The 13,847-nt window shown below is 31.8% G+C and overlaps 1 protein-coding gene across 3 annotated transcripts; it reads left to right on the forward strand.

The window, feature by feature from the left end:
• The first annotated feature begins 2,605 nt into the window (after window positions 1–2,605).
• On the forward strand, window positions 2,606–7,258 carry LOC108454292 (65-kDa microtubule-associated protein 3-like). Of its 3 annotated transcripts, none has more exons than XM_017752707.2 (13): window positions 2,606–2,868; window positions 3,713–3,796; window positions 3,931–4,137; window positions 4,222–4,473; window positions 4,550–4,759; window positions 4,864–5,019; window positions 5,125–5,284; window positions 5,394–5,545; window positions 5,639–5,726; window positions 5,907–5,980; window positions 6,071–6,145; window positions 6,248–6,521; window positions 6,598–7,258. In XM_017752707.2, exons 2-13 carry the CDS (start codon window positions 3,725–3,727, stop codon window positions 7,062–7,064), a joined length of 2,187 nt encoding a protein of 728 aa, XP_017608196.1. In that variant the 5' UTR covers window positions 2,606–2,868; window positions 3,713–3,724; the 3' UTR covers window positions 7,065–7,258. The 3 variants fall into 3 exon arrangements, with proteins under 3 accessions (XP_017608196.1, XP_052875327.1, XP_052875326.1); XM_053019367.1 differs by lacking the exon at window positions 2,606–2,868 and adding an exon at window positions 2,926–3,151; XM_053019366.1 differs by lacking the exon at window positions 2,606–2,868 and adding an exon at window positions 3,180–3,582.
• Window positions 7,259–13,847: the final 6,589 nt, after the last annotated feature.

Consider the following 13,847-nt stretch of genomic DNA (forward strand, 5'->3'; position numbering starts at 1 on the left):
TGGAAAAAAAAATTGGTTCCATTTATCCAACAAGTGGATGTTTTGATATTATTATGGTAGATGCATCCACAAAATAATCACATGTGAGTTATCGATACGCAACCTGCAGTTTGCGAGATTACTTGTTTAATGATTAATGTAACAAAAAATCTTTCAAATTCTTGCTAATGTTTGAGAGTATATTTTTCAGGCTTTCAATTATTATTGTATGTTTATGTATATAAAATGATTTACTTAAATTAATGACTCAATGCCTTCAGTTAGTAGCTAAACCATATCTTTTGAAAAAAAAATTGTATATGAATGAGGATATGATATTTTACATGAATCAATACTTGTACACATCATGCCAATAAGTTATGATATGCTCCCTATTACAATTGGCTTTTGGTCAGGCGTTAAATACAACCCATTTTAGAATTTTTGTATGTGCGATACATATAAAGTTGCTCCACCATAATGCATAAAATCGGTATTCAAAAAAGTTGGGAATATATATTAATAATGAATCTCCTTGTATTATTAGGTGTTTTTATCAAATTAGAGATTCAATTATGATATGATTTGGTGATTATTATTTTGATTTTATAGTTCCCAACATTTTGGGGAAAGAAAATAACTGTTGGATGAAATAGTTATTTGGAATGGATTATCATTATCTAAATACTCATAGAAAGTAATTTGAACCATAAGTTCAAAAGTATTTTTACTTTATTGCAAGTTAACTTCCAAATGTATTTACTAACCTAATAAAAATAACCAAATCTTAGATACCGGTTGATTTGTCAAAGACCTAGTAGAACAATCAGATAGAATAAATTGAAAGTATTGCATGCGTGAAAATGATAGATTGATTGATTCCAAAGATGAAAATTTTTGTAAAAAAAATAAATATAGATTGTCATATAGTGGAGTGGGTGCTCCTGAAGAGATCTAAGACATAACTAATTATTCAAACTCCAAAAGAGATTTGAGTACCAAAATATGAAAATGATGAAAATAAAGAGCTCTTAATAAGTTATGTCAATACGAGAAAATGTGGAATCATGAATGAAAAATTGTTGACAATAGTTTTGCTTGCAATATTATTATTGAGATAAATGAAAAAAAATTAAGATCTTGAATAAATTTGTCAAGAAATATAGACACGGAATAGATTGACCAAAATAGAAAGATACAATTCAAGTAGAATTAAATTGAGAAGTTTGTGAAGTTTTTGGCCCAACAATCCAAATGTTTAAAGGTATAAAGCCAATGAGAGTACGAATGAGTAGTTTTGTGAAAATGAAAAAGAATTATGAAGTTTTTGCTAAGTTTTAACATTGATTAAGAAATATATTCTTTTATAGTGGATGCAATAAACATTTAAATATCTTATTATTTTGACCGCTCATGAAAGATTTGGCATGTGTTTAATGATTTTTGTTACAATCTTTTATATGAATCATTATATAATGAATTTTATATTGAAATACTTGAAGGATTTAGAATGATAGAAGCATATTGAATTTTTGGGAAATTGTTTAATATGTTTGCGTAAACATTTATATCAATTGAAATGATTGAACATATGTAGTAAATTCGACTCAATGAATAGTAGTTGAAGGAATATTATAAAATGATCCAACATGTGCATATATAGAAGGATCATGATCAAAGTTTGACTTGATTATTGTGGAGCTCCTAAAGAGATCAAAATATATTTTTCTAAATTTTTTTCTTCGCTCATGAATTTCAAAATATGCTTAACAAATCTATTTAAGTGATCATCTGAAAAGCTAATATTCAAGATTGAATATGTAGAATATGAAATATTATGTGATGTTATCATGAAAATGAGTAAATATGTGATGCACTATTTTTCCTTTAATCGAGATTTTGTCTCATTGGGTTTCTCTAATAAGGTTTTTAATGGGGCGGAATGTTATGTGAATTGTAGATAAGTGTACTATTTTTTCCACAAGATTTTTATCTTTGTAAGGTTTTAATGAGGTACATTATCTACTAATAGATATTTAAAGAAGAGTGTTACGAATGTTTTATTATTAGGTGGATATCTATTAAGATCAAGATAAGTTAAATATACATTAGGACTCTAACATTCATTAAAAATAGAGATATTTTATTTGTATTTTTATGTTTATAACTATAAACTTTGGAGAATTATTATAAATATTCTATTAATGAATCAAATACATAATTATTTTTCATATTTTTATTCTTTTACTTTTATTATTTATTTCATAACATATTTAATATTTTATTAATTTTTAAATAGTAAATGAATTTTTAGACGGATTTGGTTGAAAATGAGCCCGTGCTTGAAAAGTTGTTTTGAACCAGAGCCCTTTACCTACAATTAATCCTCGGAAATAATCAGATGCATGCAATATCATGGGACTGAGGGTGCCCCTTCTTTTGATAGTGAAATGTCAGAATCGTATTACCACTTTGTATAATTTAGAAATACAAAATAAAATTGAACTCCACTCCAAAATCTAGACCGTTCGATTCCAAAGTCAAAAACGGACGGATGATCGAAATATATCCGGTGCAAACAGGTACATGAGATCGCTGCCTCCCCCTCATGGGATTTGAAATTCAAATCGTGCGAATCCAGTCCCCATCATTTAAAAAACCAAATCTATAACGAGCGCTCTTGTTCAACGCCAACGGTCATTTTTTCATAAACAGCGCCTACACACTCTTAAACTCTTTGTTCCTTTCTGTTGTAAATCCAAAATTCAAACCTCAATTTATCCCCTTATTTTGGGGTACTAAATCTACATTTTCTAAGGCAATTTTTCACTCTTTCTAAGAAAAAATCAAGCATTTGGCTGGAAAAATCGTTCGTTTTGAATTGTTAAGGTTTCTCTTCGACTCTTCACTTTTTTTTCCTTTTCTTTTTGTTGCTAAATTTGGCCGAAGAGAAAATGTGGAGAAAGAAACACAAGGAGGAGCTCAATGCTTATATGCTCTGTTTTTTCTTTCTTTTTTTCTTGTACTTCTTTATGTTAATGTTATTGCTCGTTCTGAACTTTTTTATGATTAATTTAACCAAGATTTATGGAATAAAATCATGATTTAGGTCTTAAAGAGAGGTGTTCAAGACAGCTAGAACTGTAACCATTAATGTTTTACCTAAATTTAGGTCTATACTTTGGAGCTTGCAAGTTGCAACTGACTTTTTTTAGTAGTACGATGTTGATGGAATTAGGGTTTTCGGATGATCATTTTCTCTTTCGTTTGGCATTTGCATTATTAGATTTTATTTGTAGTGAATTCCTAGTTTAAATTTCAAATTGTACTTAATTTAGGAAAGAACTGATGGAGATCTAGAGTCCCGTATAACGTGTATTTGCCTAATTAGTAACAAATTTCAATGTCTAGAACAATCACCACATACGTTTCTGTTCTTTCCGTAATTATGAAATTCGTGTATGATTTTGAGTTTCAGGAAATAAGAATATGTCCCAATGCAAGCTTATACCTTCAGCTTATCTACTTTGGCGACTACAACTTCGTTTTTCTAGTTTCCTTGTTCTTACTTTTCAATTTTCCAGCAAAAAATGATCTGAACCAGTATTCGCCATCTTTTACAATTCTATTTACAAACTGGAACTGCTAATTTTTTTTGCCCCTTTCATTTGGTTGCTTTATTGTGTGTATAACTTTGGTGTCTTCTGATTTCTGAAGATATTGGTTTTGGCAGGAATACTTCAACATGCCTACTCCAAAAATTGATCCACTTCTTCAAGTGGAAACAACATGTGGAACCCTTCTGTACGAACTTCAGGTATTGGTTAATTTCCACAACACCTTTAGATCTTTTTGTTTTGTGTCTTGGCAAGAGGATGCCCATGAGCTGTCCCAGTTTAATTTTAAAATTTTGAACACTGATCTAATGTTTACCCTTCCATGATTCCTTAGATAATCTGGGATGAAGTCGGGGAGACTGATGCTGACAGGGATAAAATGCTGCTTGAGCTCGAAAGAGAGTGCCTGGAAGTATATCGAAGAAAGGTGGATCAGGCAAATCGCTGCAGAGCTCAGCTACGACAGACAATTGCTGATTCTGAAGCTGAACTAGCTGCCATCTGCTCCGCAATGGGGGAGAGGCCAGTACATATTAGGCAGGTCAGGAATGAAAACAGACCCTGGATGAAAATTTTCTGTGTAGATTGAAGTATTTACTTGCGTTATGGTTAAATGTTTTTTCAGTCTGATCAAAACGCTGGAAGCTTGAAGGAGGAGCTCAGCAAGATTCTTCCACAATTGGAGGAAATGAAGAAAAGGAAAATTGAAAGAAGAAATCAATTTGTAGAAGTTCTAGAGCAAATACAAAAGATCACAAATGAAATTTATGGATCCACCGAATCATTTTCTTCCAAAACAGATGTGGATGAAACTGACTTATCCTTAAGGAAGCTTGAAGAATTGCATAGACAGCTCCATGAGCTTCAGACAGAGAAGGTCAACTTTCCTTTCTTTAATTCTTTATTGGCTCCACCTCTTGAAAACTAATGCTTATCTTTTCTCTCTTGTGCAGAGTGATCGTCTGAAGCAGGTTCAAGATTACCTTAGCATGTTGAACGAACTCTGCTCTGTGATGGGAATGGATTTCAAGCAGACGGTTGATGAGATCCATCCCACTTTAGGTGACCCTAAAGGATTTAGGAGTATTAGCAATAATACTATTGAGCAGTTGGCAACGTTGATAAAAAAGTTACGGGAAGTTAAAATACAGAGGATGCAACGGGTAAAAAAATGTTATTTTCAACATTTTGTATATTGCTCAATTCCCCTTCCTCCCAACTTCTTTTTCCATCTTCCTGTAATAATGATTCTTTGACCTCTTGGCAGCTACAAGATCTTGCGACTACCATGTTGGAGTTATGGAATCTGATGGATACACCAATTGAAGAGCAACAGATGTTTCAAAATGTTACCTGTAATGTTGCTGCTTCAGAACATGAAATTACTGAACCCAATACTCTCTCAGTAGATTTCATAAAATACGTAAGTGATGCTTGTTTAAACATGTTCTTCTCTCGGTTCTTATATCTCTAAAGGTAAGTGCTTTCTTCCAGACTAACAGAGAAGTAAAAATGATGTATGGTGCAGGTTGAGGCAGAAGTTTCACGGTTGGAAGAGTTGAAGTCAAGCAAAATGAAAGAGCTTGTCCTCAAGAAGAGATTAGAGCTAGAGGAGATCTGTAGAAAAACGCACCTGGTTCCAGATTCAGAATGTGCAATAGAAGATGCCATTGTAGCTATTGAGTCTGGTACATGGCAATGCTATATATTTGTCATCAAACTATAGGTTATAGATATCTCATTTTGCTCCATTTTTCCTACTGATTGCCATAAATTTTTTATTACTATTATATCCAGGGCTAGTGGATGCTGCTACCATACTAGAACAAATTGAACTTCAAATTGCGAAGGTCAAAGAGGAAGCTTTTAGCAGGAAAGAAATACTTGAAAAGGTGGAGAAATGGTTGACAGCATGTGATGAGGAGTGCTGGCTTGAGGAATATAACAGGGTGGTTATTTTAGTCATCTCATCAGAGAATACTTTTAAGAGTATGGTCTTTTGTGTTCTAGTATGACTTTCTTAGATGTCTGTTATTCAACAGGATGAAAACCGATATAATGCCGGAAAAGGTGCACATCTTACACTCAAGCGTGCTGAGAAAGCCCGTGCCTTGGTTAATAAACTTCCAGGTAAACTACAAGATAATTGAGAAACGTAAACTTAAAGTACTAAGCTTGGTTATTTAGTAATGATTTCACATCATTCTGCCAAATGTGTGTTTGGTTCCTTCCATTTGATCTCCATAGTTTACCTTTTTTTCTTACAATCGCTTAACACGGTGCTGAAGTTGTTTTATCATGTTAAACCAGGAATGGTGGAGGCATTAGCTTCAAAGACCGTGGCATGGGAGAAAGAGAGAGGGGTTGAATTTTTGTATGATGGTGTGAGTACTCTAATAATGTACACTTTGAACCTTTACTTCCCATATATGCTTACACTCTTGGTATCTAACTGACCCTTGCATCCTACCCAGATTCGTCTGCTTTCTATGCTTGAAGAGTACACTATCTTACGACAAGAGAAAGAGCAAGAGCGTCGTAGGTTGCGGGTATGCTATTAACCGTATTTCCCTATTATAGTGCATAAGCAACTACTTTTTAATCGTGTTTTGGGACCAGGCTAATAGTCGTTCACTATTCTCATGCTCCAGGACCAGAAGAAACTTCAGGGACAGCTGATAGCAGAGCAAGAAGCACTGTATGGGTCAAAACCAAGCCCATTGAAGCCGCAGAGCGTAAAAAAGGGTCCTAGGTATTCAACTGGAGGTGCAAGCAATAGAAGAGTCTCCTTGGGAGGAGCCATGGTTCCAGCTCATAAACCTGATTCTCTTCACTCTGCAAAGGCTACTCCCAAAACACGTCCTAGCAAGAAAAGTGACCATTTAAATCATCGCCAGGACGATGGCATTCCCGCTTTCTCAGCTGGTATGTTCTCTGTCTATGCTTTATTGAATTTAAGAAACATCTCAATTGATTTCTAGGTAACTAGACTATTTTTCAGTTAGGAGAGGCCTGGACATTGCTGAGACTCCTGTTCGAAAGCACTCTTCCACTCCCAGTGCTGTAAATGGTAAAGAACCAGAGTCACCATTATTAGTTCGTAAGCCATTCTCACCTATCGCTTCAGCAGTATCATCGAAGGCCAATATGACAAACATGTTAGAAGTTGAAGATGATGGTGAAACCTCGCACAAAATGCTTCATCCAAGTAATGATCTCTCACACACTACTACTCCATTAAAGACAATTCCTTTGATCGACGAAGAGAATAGGACTCCAAAGGCAATGCCAATAATACCTAGCACACCTTCGACATTATCAGTTCCAATGCAGACAGCCATGACACCGGCACCTCCGTTGGCACCTATACCTTTTGCTATTACCAAGCCAGTCGAAGAGATTGAACAGTCGTTTGAGGAAAGAAGGCTTGCTTTTCTGCTTTCTAAGATTCAAATGACGTCATCATGATCTAGTGACACTTGAATTAAATTTGGTTTTACTTTTTTTTTTAACTGTTTTTTTCTCTCAGGTTTGTAATGGCAAAAGTCAATTATAAAATTGACTTTTTCTGCTATGCTATCTATGTAAGGAGTTCCCTTAATGTAGACGAAAATGTTGCAAACAATTCTTTGTGACTCTAATGCCAACTTTCAGTTTTCTTATCGATGTTCCCACACAATCAGTGATCGGCAGTTTCCAGAACTAGTAACTTTTTATGCAATTTTCACAGTTTAATGGACATTTTCTTGCATGAACTTTTCCTCCAATGTTAAAAGTTTGAAGATTATTTGTCTAATAGCTGCAATTTGGGTATCAATCTAGTTTGGTTTTATTTGATCCTTCTAAAATGTAAATACAACCAAAATTTCTATTTCAACACCCAAAATGCAACGGGCTCGCACTTTTTATGGATTTAATCTATTTATTAATTTCATCGGGTGTAATAATTAAACCGAGAAAATACATATTACTCCAATGAGAAAATTCAGCTAAACATTTCTCTTTATTTAGTAAAGAGACTAATTAGAGGAATTGATGCCAGAAGACACAATTTCAAAAATTAAATTAAGATTCGATCTAAGACAAGATTCGAGGAAGAATCTTTTCGAGGAAAGGGGAAATGATATATGCACAGACGGGGTGAAATTTATTAAATTCTATTCACCGAAGCTGCCAATTTCAAGCTTAGGAAATCAGCAAACTTGCGATGACTTTTTGGATGGGATCTTGACATTTCTGGGTTGAGATGTCTTTACGGCGTTTGAAGATCTATCTCTTAGCTTCGAAACTCATTTTGAATCACTTGATTTCTAAACGGGATTATAATGGGAATTACGAGTTTCGGGCTTTTAATTCGAGTTTAAATCATATTGGATTTGAGTTTTGTACTTAATTTTTGTTATATAAGAGCCCAATATTGTATTTATCAACTCTTATTATTTTATTATTCTAAAATTTTAATAATTATTAAGTAGTTTTATGTAAATAAGAAAGTTTAGTTTAAAATACTTCTTATATAGATTAATTATAGTTCTAGTATACTTAAGAGTTTTATTTAGATTTATTTAGCTAGCCTATATATAGGCCTTTGCAATGTACACAATTCAGATAATTCATTATTATTCAATTTCTCTTTTGGGTTAATAAATTCTCTTTGAGTTTTCTTTTCAAGAATTTCTCTTAAGTTTCTTTTAGAAGAGTTTTAACAATCATTTTTAGATTGTGGGGATTATCTTCAAACTTTTTCTTGCCAAGTTTTCTATCTTGGAAGGGAAATTAAAGCTGATTGAAGGGGGTTGTGGATTATTCTTGTTTCCAAGGTTTCTTAGGACTTCTACACGCCACATTTCATCTTTTCCATCTATCTTCTTTATTTTCTACTTTATTATTCTGATATTTGATCTCATTATTCTATTTTATTCATATTGATTAATTATTTTTAATTGTTCTCTTTATTTTTTTTAATCTAACTTGGATTCATTTGTGTTTCAGGTTGTTTTAAAATTCAAGTTTCTTTCAGAATGTTTAGAGCCCTAAGTCAAATCCGCGACTTTGACAAATTTTACGATCTGCTTTCGCATTCATCCGCCTTATTCTTTACCATTTGGTATCAGATTTGGGCATTTTAGGTGTTCTTTTTGTTTTTATATACTGATTTCTAGCAACTCATTCTTTATCATTTGGTATCGGATTTGGGTGTTTTAGGTGTTCTCTTGAGTTTATTTTAGAAGTTATTTTAATAATCTTTCAGGTTGTGGGAATCATGTTCAAACCTTTTCTTGCCAAGATCTTTTTCTTGGAAGGGTAATTAAAGCCATTGAAAGGAGTTGTGGATTCTTAATGTTTCTAAGGCTTCTTAGTACATCTTATCTTTTCTATCCTTAATTTATCGTTTCTTACTTATTTAAGTTAGTTCTTGCTATTTTGGCTTGCTGATTTTATTGATTTTTGTTCTAGGTTAAAGTTGTTTCAAGAAAGACGTTCTCCTATCTTGTTCCATCAAGAAACACATCACAATTAAGAGTTTTAATTTTTTCTTGTTGTTTCAAGCATTCTTGCACAAAACAATTTGCTTTTATCTTTAAAATCACTTTTAACAAATCTATTTGTGTTTTGATTTTCCAGATCTGGTTGGGGCATTTTCTTGAGGTCGAAGGACGATTTCTTTCCATCCAAGAAACCCTAATTTGTTCTCTTTTGGACTCTTTACCAGTCGGTTCATCTTTCTTTTGTTTTAATTTCATTTGAATCTCCTTTGTCATAACTAATCTGTTTTTGTTGTTTCTCGTTTTAGTTTACGTTTATCTAGAGATCTAAGATAAATTCGCAACTTTGAAAAACTTTACGATCCTCTTCTGCATTCATCCACATCATTCCTTATCACTATATAATTAGGTTTTAACTAATTTCTAATTAAATTTAGACTCTTTGTGTATTAATTATAGATTTATTTAGTGATAGAGTCTGTAACACCTTTACTCGACCTGATCGTCGGGTCCAAACAACAATTGACAACTTCACAGTAAAAACATTATTTCACTTCATAAATCATATGCAATCAATCAATAATACAACATATAATAACATGAACATTCATTTTCGGGTCTTATACAAGCATAAAAATGCTTTAAATTCAACCCGATATCAAATAAGGAACTTTTTGTAATATTTTAAAAATTTTAGATCAAGTAAATTATAAATGAATCATTCAAATATTCAATCATGCCGTAAACACCTAAATAATACACAATTAAGTTCGAGCCTTGAGCCATAAACTCTTTTGTAGACCTGAAAATGAATTAGGACCAAATTGCAAGGTTTTGAAAGTTTAGGTTCCACGTCATGACGTGACCTTCTTTAGTCATGACATCACCAAAATAATGAGTCACGTCATGATGTCAGATCACTTGACATTAGGACATCACAAATTATCTATCAACATTACGGTGAGGGGTATTTCACGTCGAGATGAGGACCCTATTTTTTGATGAAATTTATCCATTTGATACCTATTTCATGCCAATCCAAACCTTAAGCTTATTTACTGCATGTTTGCACATCTAAACCTACGCAAAACCAATTTAAAGGCATTTGCAAACATTCATTTATTATTACTTAATTCAAACAATTCTAATTACCAAAACAACATGTCCAAAATTTTGACACCAAAACCTATCAAAGCTACTTGCTCAATTCAAACTTACCTAACATACATATATCATTTCAGATCATTATATTTTCATAGCATTATGCATCAAATCATACCATTAAATTCGATTCCAATACCCTAACACAATTTCTCAATAAACTAAAGTTACTAAGTAATCATTTCACTTGTAAACATTCAGTCCTTCTCCTATTGCACATTCAATCAATTTCACCAATATAACCATACTAATTGTTTTCCAAATTTGCCAATCATGAGATCCATATGCAATATAACATATTACCAAGCTTACTCACATTTATACATGCCCATGGAAAAGTCCAAAATCAACCATTTAACAAGGTTCAAACAAAAATCAACCAACTAAGATAAACACTTATATCAACCTTATATACATGCCACAAAATCAAACTTCAAACGATTAAAAGCTTACAAAAACAACAACATGATAGTGTGAGCTTCTTTACAATTCGTTTGGCACATTCTACAAGTTGGCAATCTATAGTGAAAGGAAATAAGAGGGTAAGCATTACAAATACTTAGTAAGTTCACTGATTTTTAAACAACAACTTTCCTTAAATTACAACATAATTCAATAATATGCTAGCTTTACGAGTTTGCCTAAACATGGCAACCACATATCAACAAGGTGAGTATCAACATATATTGCATCTTATAATAAATCAAGCAAACCACATATCAACAAGGTGAGTATAAACATATATTGCATCCTTTAATAAATCAAGCATATAACACTCTCAATCACTTATAACAAACATTTATTCAATTCAATATCAATTTCATATCATTTTCTATCTATTATAAATAATACATCCAATTTCAATATAATGTTATTCACTATTTCATTTCGTTATTCAAATTCTGAATCAAATCATTAATTCATCACATTTTCATATCGATCTTTCGAGCTCGTATAATAAGTTCAAATGATCTTTTATAAAGCACAACATGTATTTGTATCATCAAATCATATTACGAACACAATTTGTATATCATTTATCCCATTTATACTTTATACCCTTATTAACCTAAATCGGACTCAGACTGGGACGGATACACGAATCCAATCAACCACAATAGTTTGGCACCCAGTGGCTCATCGACAAGTAGTCAAAGTAACACTGAAATCTTCCTATCTATGGCATGCTAACTATATACGGCTCTGCCCAAACAAATAATAGGGTCACAATTTACTCAATTTCATTTACAAGTCAAATTTTCAATTCAATGTTTTCATATCATCAACCAATTATCAATTTTTATGCATAACATTATAATTCATCTTAACATAAAACCAATTTTGTAATTACAACAATATACAATATTTTCGAGTCTATTCAATTTAATCCTCTATCTCGAAGATCAAACATAATCATCTCAATTTGATTCAATTCAACTAATCAACTTCAGATTGCAATTATATTCAATTTATTAGTATATTTGTCATTTCTTAATGATTTAGTCCATATCTCAACTTTTTGTACCAAATTGTAAACAATCCAAATTTCAATTAAAAATATTTACAATTATAATTTTAAATACATAAGAATTTAACAAAAACATATTGTATGAACTTACCGAAAGACAACAAATGGTTAATTCTATAAGGACTAATCAACATATTTACCATTTTCCTTGATTAATTCTGATTTGGTCCAATTCTCGATCTATAAAATTATTAAATTCAATTTATCAATTTCAACACTCTTATTTCATCCTATTATAAACATGTATCAACTCAATTTCATTTTTTGAATGCTCCTTAAAATTTTGCATTTTATTCAATTTAGTCCCTAAAATCGAAATAGTTATAACTTTCAAATTTAAGCTTCGTTTTTTAATATGTTTTTAATTTCATCCTTCCACAGCCCTCTAGCACATATATTTATAGAAATTTCATGCTAATTTTAAAATGATTACAATTTAGTCTCTATACTCAAAACTAGCACATTTTACTTGACAAATAGTCTCTATTCATATCCAAGCACTAAATCTAACAAATTAACACTAAAAGCTTTAAAAATCATCAATGAAAAACTTTTAAAACATTAACAATTTTTCTATTTAATACTTGGGTTAGCTAGATTAAGTTACAACGACATCAAAAACATAAAATTTACGAAAAACAAACCTCGAATTCACTGCATGCAAGTTTCAATTGCTTGGAAGAATTTCAAGCTCTCAATTCCACCATCCATGGTGCTCTAACGGCGAAGGAGATGAAAATGAAAAATTCTCTCCATTTCCACCTTTGTTTTTACATTAATGTTTATTATTTTTTTAGCTTTTAATGATAATTTCAAAAACGAAAAAATAAGGCCAAAGTCATGTCTTTGTCATCCACTATAATCTATTGTGGCTAAATTGTCACTTAAGTCCTTGAAATAATGTTATTTAAGTATTTTTAATCGATAGTGATTAATTTTTATTTTTTTTACAATTTAGTCATTCTACCTTAATTAGTCACTAATTCAACAAAATTACCTAACCAAAATTAATTCACCAATATAACAACTCCATAAATATTTAATAAAAATATTGGGTTCGGTTTATGAAAACAAGGTCCCGATATCTCATTTTCCAATACCACTAGCTTTAGAGTCGAACCACTTAAACTTTAACCAACTTTCAAAATAACAAATTTAGTAGATCAAAATTCAGTATAACACTGTAATTGACTCGTAAATATTAAATAATAATATTTACTGACTCGATAATTGAAAAAAAGCCTCGAAACCACCGTTTTTGGTGCCACTAAAAAATGGGATGTTATAGAGTCATTCAACTAAAGTACTATGACTTAACTCTCTATTATATACCATAATGAAAACTATTTATTTCAAGCCTTAATCCAATGACCTCATCATATATGGGTTGCCCTTATAAGATATATTTGATCACTTTAGGTGCTTACAACCGAGGGGGATAGATAGGCTTGTTCTATTTCACTCCTCGCGAAGGTGTGTTGTAACAACTCGATTTTGGGTCTAGTTGGAACAGTGGTTTTGAGACAACGAATCCGTCAAGAAAAATTCTTTTTTATTATGTTTTTATGGTCTAAAATTTTATAGGATGATTTTTTGAAATTTTCGTTTGAAAATTTTGGCGTTTGGGCACACAGTTTAGTCAAAAGGACTAAATTGTAAAAAGTGCAAAAGTTGAGTTCTACATGCTAGAGGTGTTTAATTGCTATGAAATTTTACATTGGAGGTCCTTAAACGGTAATTAGACCATTGGTTAAGTTGTTGGACAAAAATGGACATGGTTAGGTATGTTTCTAAAGTTTTTCATTAAGGGTATTTTAGTAATTTGGTAATTAAATGAATTAAAAAGCCAAATTAAAAGCCATTTTTTGTCCATCTTCCTCCCATGGCCCAATTTTACAAGAAGAAACTATAGCTAAGGTTTTCAAGCTTTCAAGCTCGATTGTAAATTCGTTCTAGCCTCGTTTTTAATGATTTTTATGTTTTTGAAATACTTGTAACATGATCTATCTATTTCTACCACTAATTTAAGACATAATCAAAGTATAAAATTTTTCCCATGATGGAAATTTGTGTATT

This window comes from Gossypium arboreum, chromosome 9 (assembly GCF_025698485.1).
Source record: "Gossypium arboreum isolate Shixiya-1 chromosome 9, ASM2569848v2, whole genome shotgun sequence".
Classification (NCBI taxonomy): Eukaryota; Viridiplantae; Streptophyta; class Magnoliopsida; order Malvales; family Malvaceae; genus Gossypium; species Gossypium arboreum.

Bases quoted from the DNA above. Each gene is read 5' to 3' on its own strand.
- LOC108454292 (XM_017752707.2), top strand. From the start codon at position 3,725: ATGCCTACTCCAAAAATTGATCCACTTCTTCAAGTGGAAACAACATGT. The intron at 3,797-3,930 runs GTATTGGTTAAT...ATGATTCCTTAG, and splicing joins CCCTTCTGTACGAACTTCAG to ATAATCTGGGATGAAGTCGG. The intron at 5,981-6,070 runs GTGAGTACTCTA...CATCCTACCCAG, and splicing joins TTGAATTTTTGTATGATGGT to ATTCGTCTGCTTTCTATGCT.